This window comes from Narcine bancroftii, chromosome 3 (genome assembly GCF_036971445.1).
Source record: "Narcine bancroftii isolate sNarBan1 chromosome 3, sNarBan1.hap1, whole genome shotgun sequence".
Classification (NCBI taxonomy): domain Eukaryota; kingdom Metazoa; phylum Chordata; class Chondrichthyes; order Torpediniformes; family Narcinidae; genus Narcine; species Narcine bancroftii.
Window position 1 is genome coordinate 108891799 of NC_091471.1, and position 18176 is coordinate 108909974.

Below are 18176 nucleotides of genomic sequence, written 5' to 3' on the forward strand. Positions count from 1 at the left end.
ATTGAATGTGTATAATAATTTGGTTGAGAAACACAAAGGCTGCAGATGCAGGCATCTGGAGCAAACGAAGAATTTGTTCGCCGAGTTTCTCCAGCTATTCTTTGTTTGCTAATAATTGGGTTGGTGTGTATTTTCTTGTGCCGCAGTTTTGATTTAATTGGAAGATGAAGAATTTTATTGTAAGTGCAAATGAATAGGAGATGAAGATTTTTTTAAAAAATATTTATAAATTTAAAACCACAAAATTTTCACATATTTTACAATATTTCAAATCAATTTTAAATGCATGTGGTGTATATAAGAACAAATAGGAAGAACTCTCTTCCCCCCCCCCCCCCACCTCCTACAAAGCAAAAAAGTATAGGACAAGTGATCTTCCACAGGGGCACTCCTTACTATAAGGTTTCTTCTAATAAACAAAGACCTTTTGGAGAAAGGGAATGTCTGAGTTTATGTTCTTCCTGATTCACCTTAATACCAATTATCTTTGAATCCTGTCTTATTAATTCAGCTAAAGGTTCAGTTGCTAAAATAAATAAAGCTGGTGATAATGGACAACCTTGTCTACATTATCTAGTCATCCAAAAAGTTGTTGATACTTGACCATTAGTCACTACCTTTGTAGTAGGATTCATTTTTTTTAAAACTTTATTTAAAATTTTATGACATGAATAAAATAAAAATTACATTTAAAGAAATAATAAAAAATAAGATAATAAAAATTAGAATACTACATCATTAAACTACACAAATTAACCCCCCCCAATAATTATAACACAACATTAATCATCTAATTTAAAATTAGTCCAACCCTCCCCCCAAAATAGAGTGAAGAATTAATTAACAATGTTGTAAATAAAATAGAAAAAACCCCACTTACAAAAAAAAGGATAAAACTTAAACAAAAAAAATTACTAACAAAAAAATATCAATACTAAAATAATACCCTTAAACATATATTTAAATCAAACATAATACATGTATTTAACAAATGAAATCCACTTTAAAACTATGTTCACATATTAAAATCATATATCAACCACATATCTGTTATACAAAAAATCATAATTAATGGTACATATATACAGAATTTCCATTAATACCAAGTTTCCTTTATAATTCATCGAGAGAACAAAAACATCCCTTAGAAAAACAATCAGATAAACTTTTTATTCCCTTTCCCTCCCCTTATATAACAAAAAGAAAAAAAAGAAAAAAAAGTTCAAACTCTTATAAAATTCTCCATATTCTTCATTTATAACATCTTCAAAATTCTCTATCAAAATTAACTTAATTTTATTAAACTCTTCTCCCTCAATGTATTTGTACTTAATTTTATTCTTTTTCTTATCACCTTGCCCCTCATCTTCCTCTTCATCTAATTCAACATCCTCAATTTTTGACTTATTATCTTCTGTGACATCATCCTCTTAAAAAAGAAAGAAAAAAGAGAAAACCTCCCCCCCAAGAAAGAGAAAAAAAAGGAGAGAAAAAAACCTCCTAATTCCCTCTCAATTACAATCAGAAAACAAAAAGAGTTAAAAAAAATTATTTATTTTAAAAAATAATTTAAAAAAAAACCTTCACTTCTTAACCCAAAAATTAAAAAGAAAAAAAAACAGGTCGGAGGTCACAACTACCTCCTCCTGTTTAAACCGCCCAAAGCGGTAACTCCCCCAAAATATTGGGTGTGAGATAACTCACAGGTAGCTGATGACTTCTGGAAACTAGTGCCCACCCAGTTTCCTCTCCCAACTCCCATTTCATTAAACTATCATCATTATTTAAACTATTTAAACTCTTCTCAAAAAAAAATAAAAGATTTTTTTTTAAATCAACGTTACCACTTCGGTCACCATTGCTTCCATTTCTTTTAAAATAAATTGGATCCCACCTTACATCTCTACTCTCTTTGGAGACCTTGAAGGACTACATCGTTCCTGAAACTGCATGATTGGTAGAGACTGAGCAAAGTCCATAACCTCTTTAGGATTGTCAAAGAACTTTGGCTAATTTCCATCCTAAAAAATCTTCAGTACCGCAGAATACCTAAATGTTGCCTTATGTCTTTTTTTCCACAACCGTTCTTTCACAGAATTTAATTCGCGTCGTTGAAACATAATTTCTTGACTCAAATCTTGATAGAAGAAAACAGGATTATTCTGAACCATCAAAGGAGATCTATTTTGCAGGTCATTTCTAATAGCCATACGTAAAATTGTCTCTCTGTCACAATAGTTTAAACAACGGATCAAAACAGATCTTGGATTCTGTCCTGAAAAAGATTTTCTTCTTAAAACTCTATAAGCACGTTCCAGTATTAAACCGTCAGGGAATTTATCCTGTCCTAACACTCATGGAATCCATTCAGTAAAAAATTTTCTTGGATCTGGTCCTTCTATTGCCTTCTGGCAAACCAACAATTTTTATGTTGTTCCGTCGAGATTGATTCTCCAAATAATCAACCTTTTTTGCTAAATTTTTATTTTGGATCTGCAATGTTTCAATTATTCTATTTTCATCTTGCAGTTGATCCTGTGCATCGACTAAACCTTGATCACACATTTCAAATCTTTCAATGGTTTCAAGCTTAAAAGCTCCATTAATGACTTCCGCCATCGCATTAATCTTGGAAATAAACAGGTTCACAAAATTAGCTAAGTGACTCGATACAGAATATATCTTATCTTCAAGATCCTTAACAGACATTTCAACAGAAGTAGATTCAGGCATAATGGGGTCTTGCTGTTCCTTAGAGACCACGGGATCTTCTGTCCCTTCCCTTAATTTAGAATCTTTTCTAGCAGTTTGACTTTGTATAAAAATCCCTCTCAAATTCCCCCCAGCAATGCCAGGAGACTGAAAATCAGAGTTATCTTTAAGCCAAATCTCTTTAATCATCTTCACTGAATCGATGTCTGGAAAAACTGTTGTAATTGAAGATGCATTTTGCAGCGCCACCACTGTAGCAGTCGAATGACAGCTCTTTAACTCTCCAGCTGGTGGCGCCCCAGCTGATTCAACTGTCAAAGTCTCAGTAACAGCACTCACAGTGGCTGTTGTGTGAAATACTGGCACCCGTCCAGCCCCTTGTTCTGAAAGCTTTTGAGTGCGACCTTCAGAGAGCCTCACTGGCTTAAAATGGAGTTTCAGTGCCGAACTCTGTATGTCTTCCTCTGGATCCATTCTACGCTGAGTCCTGGCTTCTTGTAAACAAGTAGGGTCAGACAATTTCGGAAAATGTAGTTTTTTAACAGTCTGTTGATGTTTTCTTTTACCTTTTTTTGCATATAAACCATTAGGCACTAATCCAACACCTCTTATTATTTATAAACTTTTAATAGAATTTTAACGGGCACTTAAAGACAAAACAATAAATCAGAGTCAGGAGAGGTCTGGAAGGCACGTCTGTTCCCTATGCCATCTTGCCACGCCCCCCCCATAGTAGGATTCTTATATAACATTTTAACCTAATCTATTAATATTTATCCTAACCCATATTTTTCCAAAACTTTAAAGAGGAAATCCTGTTCTAACCTATTAAATGCCTTTTCTGCATCTTAAGCTACTGCGGCACTCAAATCTCCCCTCTTTTGAGCTAAATGTATTAAACTAATTAACCTTGCCACATTATCTGCAGATTTCTGATCATTAACAAATCCAGTTTGATCCATATCTATTAACTTTGGTAAATACTTTGTTAATCTATTTGCTAACTTTAGCTCTATCTTTTAATCAACAATTAATAATGAAATTGATCTATATGGTGCTGGTTTCAATGTGTCTCAATCCTTTGGTATCACAGTTGAAAAGGAATCTGGCAGATTCAATGCACTTTCAACGCTTGATCTCCATAATTGGAGATATCAAGAGATCTTTAAATTTCTTAAAAATAAACTCTACTGGAAATCCAGCTTCCCCTGGCAAATTTTTACTTTGTAATGAACTCATTATCCCACTAGTTTCCCTTGCCGTTAAAGGAAAATTCAAATCTCTTTCCTCCTGGCCATTTAAACTAGGTAAATTTATTTGAGATAAAAACATATTAATCTTGTGCTCAACATGAACTGATTCTGATTGATATAATTCAGAATAAATTTCCTTAAATTAATCATTTATTTCTTGCTCTTTATATGTAATAATGTCCAATTTTTTAACTGCATTAATTGTTCTAGATACCTGTTCTGCTTTCAATTGCCATGCAAGAACCTTATGCGCTCTTTCTCCTAATTCATAATGTCTCTGCTTTATTTTCAGTTCTGTATGTCTGAATGGTATTGTATTGGAATTTTTTATTAATTGTCTTTTCTTCAGAAGATTTATTTTGCAAATCCTTTTCCAACTTTCCTATGTCTTGTTCCAACTGGTTTGTCTCTTTCATATAATCTTTCTTTATTTTAGGTGAAAAACTTATTATTTGTTATCTTAAATACAATTTTAAGTGCATCTGATATAATAAATTTATTGTCTACTGAATTAGAATTTGTTTAAAAAAAAATTATATCACTAAAATCTACTCTTTTCAGCAACTAGTGTTAAACCTCCACCTATAAGGTAAGCCTTCTTCCTCAGAAATTGAACATACCAAGAAAGGTGGAGAGCAATCAAATAATATTCTAGCTTTATATTCAATACAATTAATTATACCCTGTAATTGCGCTGATATCAAAAAGAAATCTATTCTCAAATGGGAGTCGTGTCTATGTGAATAAAAAGAGTAATCTCTCTCTCTTTAGGATTCAGCTTACACCAAATATCTATTAAATTTAATTCCTTCATCAAACTTAATGTAATCTTTGCCGCTTTAGCTCTCACTACTGTTTTTATTTATTAGATCAAGACAACAATTAAAATCACCCCCTTTTCATGCGATTCTGCCAATTGTAAAATTGTATCCCTTTTAATATCTTCATCTACATTTGATGCATAAATACTCATCAGTGTCCACATTTCAGAGTGAATTTTAGCAATGAACCAGGATGTAATTCCCCACAGGATCCATTATAACATCTTGAATTTTCACCAGTAACCTTTTTTATTAATATTGCTACTCATCTTGCTTTTGAATTAAAAGATGAAGCTGCCACTTGACCCACCCATTCCCTTTTTAATTTTAAATGTTCTTTCTCTGTCAAATGAGTCTCTTCTAAAATGCAATATCTACTTTCATCTTTTTGATATGAGCTAGTATTTTTTTCCTTTTAATTTCACTATTCATCCCATGAACATCAAAACTAAGAAAATTTGGTGCATTATTCCCATCAATTATCTTAAATCCAAATCTTTTTCAGTCCCATTCTCCCAGGCCTCCTCCATCAAACTCAACCGATTCCTGTGAATGTCTGTCTCAAAGAAAAAAAGATATAGAAAAAGAAAATAATAACTATACATGAATTACTATGCATTAATCAGAAACATAATAAGAACTCCCCCCTCCCCAAAAAAGTGCTGAATAAAAAACAAACAGCACTACTCCACTCCACCATACGGGTTGTGGCACCTGCCATAATATGGCACATAATGCATAAGGCAAGAAAGGAAAAATGTCCACCTATCCCCCTCCATAACAATTACAGCACAGAAACAGGCCATTAGGCCCTTCTAGTCCGCACCAAACCAAACACCCCTTTCTAGTCCCACCTCCCTGCACAATGCCCATAACCCTCCATCTTCTTCTCATCCATATACCTGTTCAACCTTTTCTTAAATAATACAATTGACTCCGCCGCCACTATTTCTCCCGGAAGATCATTCCACAATGCTACCACTCTCTGAGTAAAGTTCCCCCTCATGTTACCTCTAAACCTCTGCCCCTTAATTCTTAACTCATGTCCTCATGTTTTAATCTTTCCTCCTCTTAACGGAAATAGTCTATCCACATCCATTCTGTCTATCCCTTTCATAATCTTAAATACTTCTATCAAATCCCCTCTCAACCTTCTACGCTCCAAAGAATAAAGATCCAATCTGTCCAATCTCTCCCCATACTCCAGATGCTTAAACCCAGGCAACATTCTAGTAAACCTTCTCTGCACTCTCTCCACTCTGTTTATATCCTTCCTATAATTAGGCGACCAGAACTGCACACAGAACTCCAAATTAGGCCGCACCAACGTCTTATACATGGAAAAATAAATTGATTACAGAATTCATGAAAGCCATCTGTCACCCAGTGCTTCAAGGTCAACTGTTTGACCTCTTTGAAACTCCTGTGGACAGCTTAAAACCTCCACCTGTGCGACTCTCTTCACTGTAAGCTGTTTCTGCACCACTTCCCTTTGTAGTTCTCATTGAGGACTTGAACTTTCCACTCTCACTTTGATCTTCCTTAACTGAAGGAAGAGATTCTGCAAATGCCACTTTTATCTCCTTCTTCCATGAAAAACCTAGGCTGGTTATTGTCCAGAAACATCTTTAATATAGCTGGATGTCTGAAAGTAAACTTGTAGCTTTTCTTCCAAAGGATAGCCTTAAGTGGATTGGGAATTATTTTCTTCTGTCCTCCACTGCCTTACTCAAATCCACATAAAATATAATTTTATTTCCATCAGTGATCTTGGGTCCTATATTTTATCTTGCATTTTGGAGTGCAAATCTTAAAAAAAATTATTTATCTTGATAGTGTAGACATTTAATCAGTACAGCAGGGGTGGGGTTTGATTTTGTTGAGGCTTCCTCCTTAAGGCTCTATAAGCTCTCTCCAACCAACTCTATTCCATTTGAAATTTTTCTTCTAGAACTTCTGCGTTTTTGAAAAAATTCCACTGGGTTTTCAGTTCCTTTAGAATCTTCTTTAAGACCCACAATCTTAACATTATTTTGTCTACTTTGATTTTCTAACATATCTATCTTTTCTGTAATTTTGTTCCTCTGCTTTTCCCAGGCAGATTCTGAATTTTCAACCTCCTCATTCTGTCCATGCAGACATCCACATAATTTTTAACCATCTGCACATTAAATTTGACTCTCTCAACTTTTTCTTTAACTTTTTTAGCTTCCACAACACATTTCATCATGTCACTTCTAATGTCCTTCATGTCTCTTCTGAAGTTCTGTATATCTCCTCTTAAAATCTGGAATTGACCCATCATTAATGAGGAAAGATCCTACATCATCGAACTTTGACCTCCAAAGAACCCCCTGCAGCCTCTTCTTCATCTGTTCCTTCTTGGTTTCCTTTTTCCTCTTGATCACTAGCTCTCCAAAACAACAGGTGTTTCTGACAGCATTTCTGTCTCAGATTGCAGTTCCTTGGTTCTGACAGCATTACTGGTAGTGACACTGTTGAGTCTCCATTCAGCAGCTTATTCTTGTTTCACACATGCGCAGGAAAGCGCCATCTTCTCCAGTTCCCCAGAGGAGTGGTGTTGTTGCTGGCTTCAAGTAAGCCATCATCGCTCACGTCATTCGTGGAGGCATCGGAGCCTGAGGCCCAGACTCCAATGTTAAAGTAGACCGCATCATTTTCTTCGGGTCTTTACTTACAGTTTGCTTGTTTTTTGCAGTCTTCTTTCCTCTACCAACCATGCCCAACACAATGCAGGTAGGTTCCGGAGGTCTTTGGTAGGTTTTAATTTTTTTTTAAAGTTTTTTTTTATATTTGGGTTTTCACTTTATTCCCCTGGGAGAGTTTTAGGTCACTTCCTTCCTTCATGCCTTTGTTCCGCCCCCCTCAGAGATGAAGATCTTCTCTCACTTTTTTTTTCTTTTGTGTTCATGCATCCAAGCAACTCAGTACTTTGGAAACATAATGACATGAGAATATATAGTTGTGATTTTTATCCCACCCCTCTAAGAATTAATCTTACCAGGACTTGTTCATTATTGTGACTGCTCCCGTGTCCCCACAGAAAGGGGAAGAAGAGAAAGGCACGTGAAATTCATTGGGTGACATGTTCCCAGTGTCTGATGCAGTACAATAAATACATAGCATAAGAATACAACATAAAAGTGGCAAAAGTTGTGGACAAAATGTAACCACACAAAATTGAAATCCAAGCGGAATACTAAGTAGCTGAGCACTCAAGGCTTTGCAGAGATTTGGAGAACTGAGATTTTAGAGAGCTAAGGAATACAAATTAATACAAAAATATAATCAAAACCGTGGAATTCAACTGAAACAGAAGAGAAATGGAAACATTAAGAATGAAAAAATATATAATGATGAGAAGCAATCGCATTGAAGAAACATATTCATTTTTTTTTCTATCCAGAATATTGTCATGGCAAATTATTGAATTTTCAGATGCAACTTATAATACTGATTTGGGAAAACAATTCTTTAATTTGCTGCTGAGATGCTTAATTTTTGTATGCAACTTAGAAGACATGCAATATTTTCTTGAAGCAAGTTTCGACTTCTTATTAGGACTGTGATTAAAGCAAAGTCCAAATTGTGGATTGTAAAATGACAACCATGGACTGTGACGTTTGCAACATTTTTGTGTTTGCTTAATACTACCTTACAAGTTGAGACATTTTTCTGGGCCTATAGGTTTGGAAAGGAATTTTGGAGTTTTCCCATAGAATAGGCTTAGTACTGTTTTTAGATTCAAGGTTTGCAATCTTGGTTTGGATACAGAATTTAATTTGAGATGGTCAATTCCTGGATATGCAATGATCTTCCAGGCTTTATTAGTCTACTTCATCTGTGGAAGATTTATCCTGCCGTAACATGGGGCTGAATTTTATAAATCAACAGCCTGAGTTCCTTGGGGAATTGCTGATAACCACCCATTCAACATCCAGTAGGCCACACAGATATTTTCACTAATCTTTGGAATTCCAAGACTAACTGGAGTCACACATTGTTGGATCTGTTTGTCTACTCATTGGTCAAATTGAGTAATGACAATAGACAATAGACAATAGGAGCTGGAGTAGGCCATTAGGCCCGTCGGGGCAGCACCGCCATTTTAGGCTGATCATTACCATCAGTACCCCTTTCCAGCCTTATCCCCATAACCCTTAACTCCGTTACCCACAAGAGTCTTATCTAACTCTCTTTTGGACATAGTCAGAGAATCCGCCTCTACCACCCTCTGTGACAGAGCATTCCACAGATTCACACTTCTCTGGGTAAAAAAATGCTTTCTCATCTCCATCCTAAAGGGCCTACCCTGTATTCTTAAACTATGCCCTCTAGTCCTCGTCTCCCCCATCATTGGGAACAACTAATCAGACTTCACCTTGTCTATCCCCCTGATGATTTTGTATACCTCAATCATGTTCCCCCCTCATCCTTCTAAACTCCAATGGATACAAGTCCAGTTTTTCTAGCCTTGCTGCATATGACAACCCTGCCATCCCTGGAACTAACCTTGTAAATCTGCGCTGCACACCCTCTATAGCTAGTATGTCCTTCCTCAAGTTTGGAGACCAGAACTGGACGCAATACTCCAGGTGGGGTCTCACCAGGGCCCTGTATAACTGCAGAAGGGCGTCTCTGTTCCTATACTCCAATCCCCTCTTTTTGAAAGCCAACATTCCATTTGCCTTCTTCACAGCTTTCTGAACCTGCATGCTAGCCTTCAGTGACCGGTGAACAAGTACACCCAGATCCATTTGCACTTCCCCACTCCCTAGCTTGTCTCCATTTAAATAATACTCAGCTTTCCTATTACTTCCCCCAAAATGAATAACCTCACATTTGTTCACATTGAAATTCATCTTCCATTTAGCCGCCCACTCCTCCAGCTTGTCCAAGTCCCTCTGCATTTTCCTTACATCCTCCTCACACCCTACACCGCCACCCAGTTTAGTGTCATCTGCAAATTTGCTCATGTTATTTATAATCCCCTCATCCAAATCATTTACATAAATTACAGACAACTGAGGACCCAACACCGATCCCTGAGGCACTCCACTCGTCACATCCTGCCATTCTGAAAAAGACCCATTTACTCCAACCCTTTGTTTCCTATCTCTTAACCAATTTCCTATCCATGTCAGCACCTTACCTCCAATACCATGCTCCCTGATCTTGCCCACTAGACTCCCGTGCGGTACCTTATCAAAGGCCTTCTGGAAGTCCAAATACACCACATCCACTGGCTCTCCCGAGTCCACCCTCTTTGTCACATCCTCAAAAAATTCCAGAAGGTTAGTGACTTGTTGAAGAAAATCTGACTGCACTTTGCACCAGGCCCCTTTCTCCTTGCATTCAGCTCCCCACCCCCTTCCATTTCTTCTATCCGAGAGCTACCCTTCTTAGTCCTCTGCCATCTCCCCTACCACCTCAGCTTTTTTCTCTTCTTTCTTCCCACTGGTATCCATCTATTCCCTCTTGCTCCTCCCATTTCCCCTTCTACCACCTTATGCCTGTATTTTCTTATTATTGATGAAGGGCTGAGGCAAGAAGGATTGGTTACCTTTTACAGTACTTTATATGGATTTTATTATACTTTATATGCTGCATGGCCTGTTGAGTTTCTCCTACACATTTGTGATCAAAGTAACAGCTTGTATTTTGAGCACTGTCCTGTCATGAGGCCCAGTCACTGCTTGTGTCCTGCTCTGGAAGGCACAAGAATGACTTTGTGGTGCCAAGGTTCAGTTCGACAGATTTTCTGTTTCTTGGTGGGGTTTGTGTGGGTTGCCATTGGATCTCGTTCCAATATCTCCAGAGTTCCTGCTAATCATAATCATACTTGTGCAGTTCTGACATTGCATTTCACCATTTCATATCCTCATACTTTTTCAAAAGAAATTCTTGTGCACAACTGTTTCATTGATACCTCGAAATCTCATGATTATCTGAATTGCCCTCAATTTATCTGCAAGAAATGTCTCAAAGCATTAGTTTGGAATTTTGTCATTGTTATATTGAACTGCCTTTTAAACTAACATAGTCCTTTTTTTGGTATGAAGAAGCAACAGTCAGTTTTCTAAGCTAATTTGTATTCAAACTAAGAGTTATTTAACATTTTTTTTAGATCAGATACTATTTACTGTCATCTAATAAAACAAAAATGTAATATGACATGAAATTGCCTTTAGTCTGCTATAATACAGATAAAGATTTGTCATTAGCATTGCCTGGCATTCCTTACAGTCAGAGAAAGAGAAGAAAAAGAGTCAACAAGTGTCCTTAGATTCACCTCCAGCGTTCCCGCAGCCTCTGCATCCACACAAGACTCCAGCTCAGTTTAAATCATCGGCAACCAGAGCCCAGATTCAAATCTCCAACACAGTGAGGAAGCATTCAATGCCCAGGGCCTTTTGGGAGTCGTCCTTCCTTCAGCATTCTCTCGTGTCTCCCCTTCCCGCTCTCCCAGGGACTGGACCAGCAGCAGCGCTGCCTTTACAGCAGCTCCAACAGCTGCATCGCCAATCATTTTATTATTTTTTGCCATTTTCTCCTTTCTAATTTTTACCAGCTCCAAAATTCCACCAACACACACATCCTCTCCTATCTTTTCAGAATTTAAAATAATTTGTTGCTCCTTTCTTGGTTGTCTCCTTCATGCCAGGAATCTGATTGTCTTCTAATCCCACTGACCCATGCAACTGCAGGATTTGCCACATTTGTTCTTTCTTTTTGTTCCACAGTCTTTCCGGGCAATGTACTGATTCACTAGCACTCCTCATTACAGTGTACTGCATTTGGTGTTTGCAATGTGCTTTCCTCTACAATGGAAGACATAAATGCACATTGAGTGCAGGACATCAGAGATCAGTCTGTAGGAGTGACCCTAAGCTTATGTCATTATGGAGTTTAATTCTCCATCCATCTTCAACACTGAATTATCTGACTGTGTTCGCATATGCTGTTAGAATCAAGCCCAATTTGAACTTGGGGGAAAAAAAATGCACCTTATCTATTTTGTCTTTGTAGTCTTCTGGGTTCAATGTTACATTCTCCAACTTTTTAGGTCATTTGCTCATTCTTTCTGTCTCTATATGACACCTGTCTGTGATCCTTGTGTGACGGGCACAGAGGACTCCAAAACCCAGCAGCAATAGAAATTCACCAAGACAAATGGTTACTTAAACAAAAGTTACTTTTAATTTTCTTTAAACAGAAAAACAGGATCAAACTTTAACTTATTACTATTAACAACATAACCTAACTTAACCCCCTCCTAATTCTAAGTGCATGTGCATGTAAAGGGTGTGTAAGTTCAGAAAAGTTCTTTGATTCACAGACCAATCTCACTTCTCACTCCGCCTTTCAACAGTATCAGGTAAATCTTGTACTGTGCACAGAATTTTATATTTATGAATCTTCACCAGGCTTTGCTGCTTGAAAGGTAAATAGTTACCGCTCAGGAAAGTTCTTGTCTGTTTTCGGAGAGAGAGATTTGTTGTTTGTTGGACACACACAAACTGATTCCTTCTGAACAGCTACTTCAGTGTCTTGCAGAGGAAACTTACTCCATCAGGATTTTCCAGATGATAACTTCTTTCTTTCAGGTCACCACAGAGTTCCTTTTCTGTTTCCCTTATCTCAGGTGAATCATTATGCAGTCAGCCATCTCCACAAGGACTTTGACAAGGCAGAACTTAGAACTCACAACCCGTCTTCAAAATGGGGCTTCAAAAGCCACTGCAGAAAACCAGCAGTCTCTCTCTCTCACACTCACACTCTCTCTCACACACACACACACACACACACACACACACACACACACACACACACACACACACACACTCTCTCTCTCTTTCTGACACACTTAGAGAAAAATCTGTTTGACTCTCTGCTTACAAAACCACATTTCCTTCCTAAAACAGCACACTCCACCAAAACAGCTTGTTGACTCCCCAAAGTCAATTCATGAGAGATCTTATCAGTTTCCTGAGATAGGCCCTTCCATTTGCACCTCATTGTGAAAATCTCCAGCACAGGAGTCCATTGTCTTTGCAGACTTGTAGGTACCACCTTATGCAAAACCCTTGCATTTTAAAATGAGATCTGTTTTGAAGTGTTTGTATCCTTTTGTGACCTAACAAACTCTACAATCTACCTTCCAAAAATATAAAAATATAAAATGTAACAATTCTGTCACAGTTGGCTCTATTTCTCTCTTTCCGTTAGGGTATCTTGGCCTGGTGGGCACATCCCACAGCCCTGTTAATAGCTATATGTGCTTCTAACTGCCACATTAACTGGCCCTACCAAAGGTTCTACACACATCACCCCCACCTCTGCTACTTGAAACTAATTTGTGTTGCCCTTCTTATTTTTGATGAAGGTTGTGTTAACCTGGTCTTTTCTTCTTGGAGTGATGGAGGATGAGGGGTGACCTGATAGAGGTGTACAAGATGATGAGAGGAATTGATCGTGTAGATAGCCAGAGGCTTTTCCCCAGGACTGAAATGGCTAACACTATTAAGGTGCTTGAGAGTAAGTATGGGAGGATTTAAGAGGAAGATTCTATACGCAGTGAGTGGTGGTGCCTGGAATGCACTATCAGTAACAGTGGTGAAAGCAAGTACAACAGAAACTTTTAAAAGATGATTAGCTAGGTATATGGAACTGAGAAACATAGCGTTATGCAGTAGGGTCATTCTAGGCAGTTGGTTGAGAAGGTTATTACATCAGCACAGCCCTGTGGGCTGAATGGCCTGTACTGCGTTGCACATTTCTATGTTCCATGTATTCAACCTGAAATGTTAACTCTGTATTATCACTGGTGCTGCCTGACCTGCATCTTTCTAGGTTGTTCTCTTTTTACTTCCATTTCCACCATCTGCAGTTTGTCTTTAGATTTGCATGTGATATTTCTCATTTAACAGGGGAGAAAACCTGGAGTTTTAGAAATAATATGCATTTTAAGGACAAGCATTTTAACTATTGAATTGTATTTTGAACAAGTTGCATAACTTGGTCTTATAAAATCCACATCATTTATTGAATCTCGATGTAATTCTAACTTGCTTTTCATAGCTTTGATAGGTTGCGTTTGACTTTCATTACAAACTATAGCTTGTGTTTCTTGAGCACATCCAGCCCCTGGGAACTTTTTCCGAAAATATTTTTGTCTTAAGGTTTGCCTATCTTCCATTTTTTTTTCTCTCTCTCTCTCTCTCTCTCTTGCTTGGAGGCAGAGGGTGTTCATGGAATTGTCAAGTTTCTTTGACTCCCGTTGAGGGGATTATGTCCCAACTCCAGTCCTCTGATTGCTAGTTATTACACTTCTTCCAGGGTCTCTCTCAGTTTTCCTTTGTAAAAAAAATATATGCACTTTTAAAGAAAAATCAAGTTAGTTATATAATAGAGGGCATGTCCTTAGATTGCCACAAAAACTCAAACCAGAAGCAACAATTTTTTTCTCCCCCTGGAGAATAACATCATTGTCCTTCATGCAGTTTGTTTCACTTTTCGTTCTGTTGTCTTCAGTGGCCTGGTGATTCAAATGCTGAATACCTTTACGTCAACAGTCATTAATTTGCCAAACTCTGACTAGTCATAATGGCTGACAAGTTGCTGTGAATGTCCCTCTGAAGTGTGATCTTTTAGGGTGGCCATTTCAAACTTACCAAAACGGAGGACATGCAGGGACTTTTGGTGGGGGGGTTCCGCTGTCACATTTCTCCCTCCCTCCCCCCCCCCCCCCCACTGCACATGCCTAGCTGGCACTTTGTGCACCGCCGTCATATTTCTCCCTCACTGCCCATGCGCAAGTCGGCATTTGCACATGCCTGTGAGAAGAAACATGGCTGTGCACATCGCATTTAACAGATAAGTGCCCATTCTCCCTCTTAATTTGTCCTCCATTTGGGGGTGTATGCTCAAAAGCCGGACTGTCTGGCCTAAAACTGGATGTCTGACCACCCTATCTACTGTTGACTTTTTTTCCCCACAGAGACTTTGGTGTTTCCTCTAGGGCCTGAAGAGAAAAGAGAAAAATGTAGAGTTAAACTATTGAAAGGAAAGATCCTAGTACAAGAAAAATAAACAGAGCCTAGTTTGAATTTAAACATGATAGTTGAAACCAGAATTCTTGGGCCTTGTATTTGATTATTTGAATTTATTTATAGGATATTAATGGCACTTATAGTTCACCTTTCATGCATTGATAGTTGCTGGATTGGTGAATCTGGACTAACAGCTTGGGTATTAAAGAAACTAGCTGTTCTTCACACTGATTAAATAAGAGAGTTTTGAGAGATTTGGTTTTTTTGTCTCATGTTTTGAAATGGAAAATATCTTGGGTAAAAAAGTTTCTGATAACCACACTCAGTTGAACTTCTCTTTACTCTGACAGAAAGTGAAAGATGAATTAATGCTTCTTCTGGCTTTGCGTGATTTCAAGAGTGACAGAACTTGTGTAGCAGTGTGATTGTTAAGTGTGACATGCATTGTGATTCTTTGGCTTACTATTATAGAATTTAAAACTTCCAGCCATTCAGTTGTATGCTCCAACTATTTATTATAAACAGGCATTGGGTGACAGATGAAATATGATTTAAAAAAAATCTGATTTAACAGTGATCAACATCTTTCTATGGGATGGAACATGGAAAATTGTTTGAATTTTAATGAAGCCTCGCAGGAGAGTCCATAAATTTTAATTTGACCATGCTGTATATTAGACAGAAATTATCCATTCCTGAGACAAACATTGTGTCCTCTTCCATTCAAGTGACAGTAGTGAAGTTAATGTTGCTTATTTCTGAGTATTTAATTTTGTCTGATGCTTGTAGAGGGAGATATTTTGCTGTAACTGGGGAATTAATGGAATAGTAATATACTTCAAGTTAATCTGTTAGTGGTCATTGGTTATGTCTGTCTGTGTTATTACTACTAGATCAAGCTTAATTCCTCAGTCTGTTTGTGGTCTGCTTTAGCTCCTCCTTTCACTGTTGATTTCCTGTGTGGTTTTACTCTCTTCCTCATTTTGGATTGCAGACTTACAGCAGAAGGTATTTTCTCTTCGTAATTTATGAGCTAAAGTTGATGGATTTGTACTTTTAAAAATATAATTAATTAATGTATTTATGTAGGACATTTAATATGATTCAGATGTTCCAGGGTTTTTTTTAAATAACTTTGTTCAGGTTTGGGACATCACAGGGCTCAGAGGGAGATGCAGCATGGAAACGAACCTCTCAGCCCACACTGACCATCCAGTTTACAGTAATCCAGGCATGCATGGATCTTCAGATCAATGAAGTCTTTGGCCCTTACTTCATGTCTGTGAATGGTCATTGATCATGTTCTTAATGAGGTGGTTGTCAGGAGCTGGTTCATTCTTTCTACTCTTGTCATGTGTATTGGGAGTAGGAGGGGAAACTAGAAAGTAAATTGAATTTGGAAAGGAAGCTGCAGAGAAAATGGTGGTTGCAATTTGCCGTTGAACACCATTAATTAATTCCTGCAGGTAAGGCCTCTGTCTCCATGTGAAAATTGGTTCAAAATGTTAAATGTTATGCCGGTGTTTGTAATGCAGAGTTGTTGTTTTTCTTGGAAAGAATACATTTTTAAAAATAATTCTAAGACAAGACAGGTCAATCCCAGAGGCTGTTCTATCTAAAGTCCATTTAGTCAATTTTGGAGTTTTATACTGAGACCTGCCTCTTGCTGCACTTGCTAATCTGGTTGGAGAACCATCCTTCCCTTCTCAGCCCTTTTCTCACTTTGTCAATCTCATTGTGATGGAATACTTTCCACTTGTCTTGAAGAGTGAATCCTGAACAACATTTAAGAAGCTTAATGCTGAATAAGATGTAGCAGCACCCTTGATAGGCACCACTCACTCCTCCACTGATGCACAGTATGTATCATCTAGAGCACACATGTCAAACTCAGGCCCGCGGGCCAAATTCGGCCCGTGATATAATTATATTTGGCCTGCAAGATCATATCAAATATGTATTAGAGCTGGCCCGCTGGCCGCCGCGCCAGTCTAGCGCATGCACAGCTAATACTAAAAATCCCAGAATGCTTTGCAAATGCGTTGGCGCCGGCCCGTCAGGCCGCTAATCGCCCCCACCTCCTCTCTTTACTTTCATTAGCCTCTGCCACCTGTCGCCTAACTCACATGTAATAAACCCCTTACGAAAAATGGCCAAACCAAAGACAGAAAACAGGACCTTTCAAGACAGGTGGGAGGCAGACTATATGTTCATCATTTTAAAAGACAAACCTGTTTGTCATTGAAGCAAGTTGTTATTTTTTTGACTTGTTGGCTTGTGAAAAAAAATACATTTAAAAGGAGCTTAAAGGCTATAGAGAAATATTATTTATTGAATATTTTATTTCTCATTTGTTAATGCTTCTTCTGGAAAGAGTTTAACCAAAACTATTATTAAACATTTATTTTCATAAGAAAAAGTTTAACATTACATATGTTGAAAGAAGAGAAAACATGCAGATGTTGTTGAAAATTTTCAATAAATATTTAGTTTGGCCCACGACTTAGTCCAAGTTTTTAATTTTGGCCCTCTGTGAATTTGAATTTGACACCCCTGATCTACAGGATGCTCTGCAACCGTTCACGAAGACTCCTTAAACCCACAACCTCAACCAGCTAAAAGGACAAAGGCAGCAAAAGTATGGGAACACCACCAACTGGAAGTTGCCATCCAAGATGCACATAATTTTAATTTGGAAATACATAGCCATTCCTGGGTCACAATACTGGAACTCCCTTGCTAATAGCATTGCAGGAATACCCATAGATCTAGCACTGCAGCAGTTCAAGAAAGCAGCTCACCACCATCTTCAGGGCAACTAGGGATTGACTCTGCCTGTGATGTCCATACGCCATGATTGCTGATTGACACTGGTTTAATGCTTTGTTTGGGCATCTGTTCCAGAGAGAATTATTTGTTTCTGTTTTCTAATCTTGTGAAATGTATCTTCTGGTCCTATGCTGGTTGTTAGAAGTAATGGTTGTTTGCATCCTCTGTATATCTGTTACCTTTGATTAAAAATTAAGCATTTTATCTAAATGGTGGGGAGTTGCATGTTGTTATTTTTTTCCAGTTGTTGAGAGGAACTACTGTTATTGGGCAAACAGTAGAAAATTGGCATTGCACATACTGAAGAAAGCCATTCATAATGTAATGATGAATCTTTTTATCTATAGGTTACAAGAAAACTGAAGATAACTCAGGAAAAACCTCACTGGCTGATAAAGAAGATATGAGGATAATATTTATCAACCGACCTCAACTTGTAAAGTTTTGTGGTAACCATGTCAGGTAGGAATAATTTTGCTCTTTTGATG

The 18176-nt window shown here is 37.7% G+C and overlaps 1 protein-coding gene across 16 annotated transcripts in view; it reads left to right on the forward strand.

Moving 5' to 3' along the window:
- atp8a1 (ATPase phospholipid transporting 8A1) overlaps window positions 1-18176 on the forward strand; it is a 313300-nt gene that overhangs the window by 47915 nt on the left and 247209 nt on the right. For 15 of the 16 annotated variants that reach the window (XR_011353617.1, XR_011353618.1, XM_069924781.1 and 12 more), the window contains one exon: window positions 18036-18150. Coding sequence is in view for 14 of the 16 variants with exons in the window: in XM_069924781.1 (XP_069780882.1) it covers window positions 18036-18150 (115 nt within the window). In the remaining 2 variants the exon portion in view is untranslated. Of the gene's footprint in view, window positions 1-15836; window positions 15868-18035; window positions 18151-18176 lie in introns of those variants that run through there. The other variant, XM_069924779.1, reaches the window with a different exon arrangement.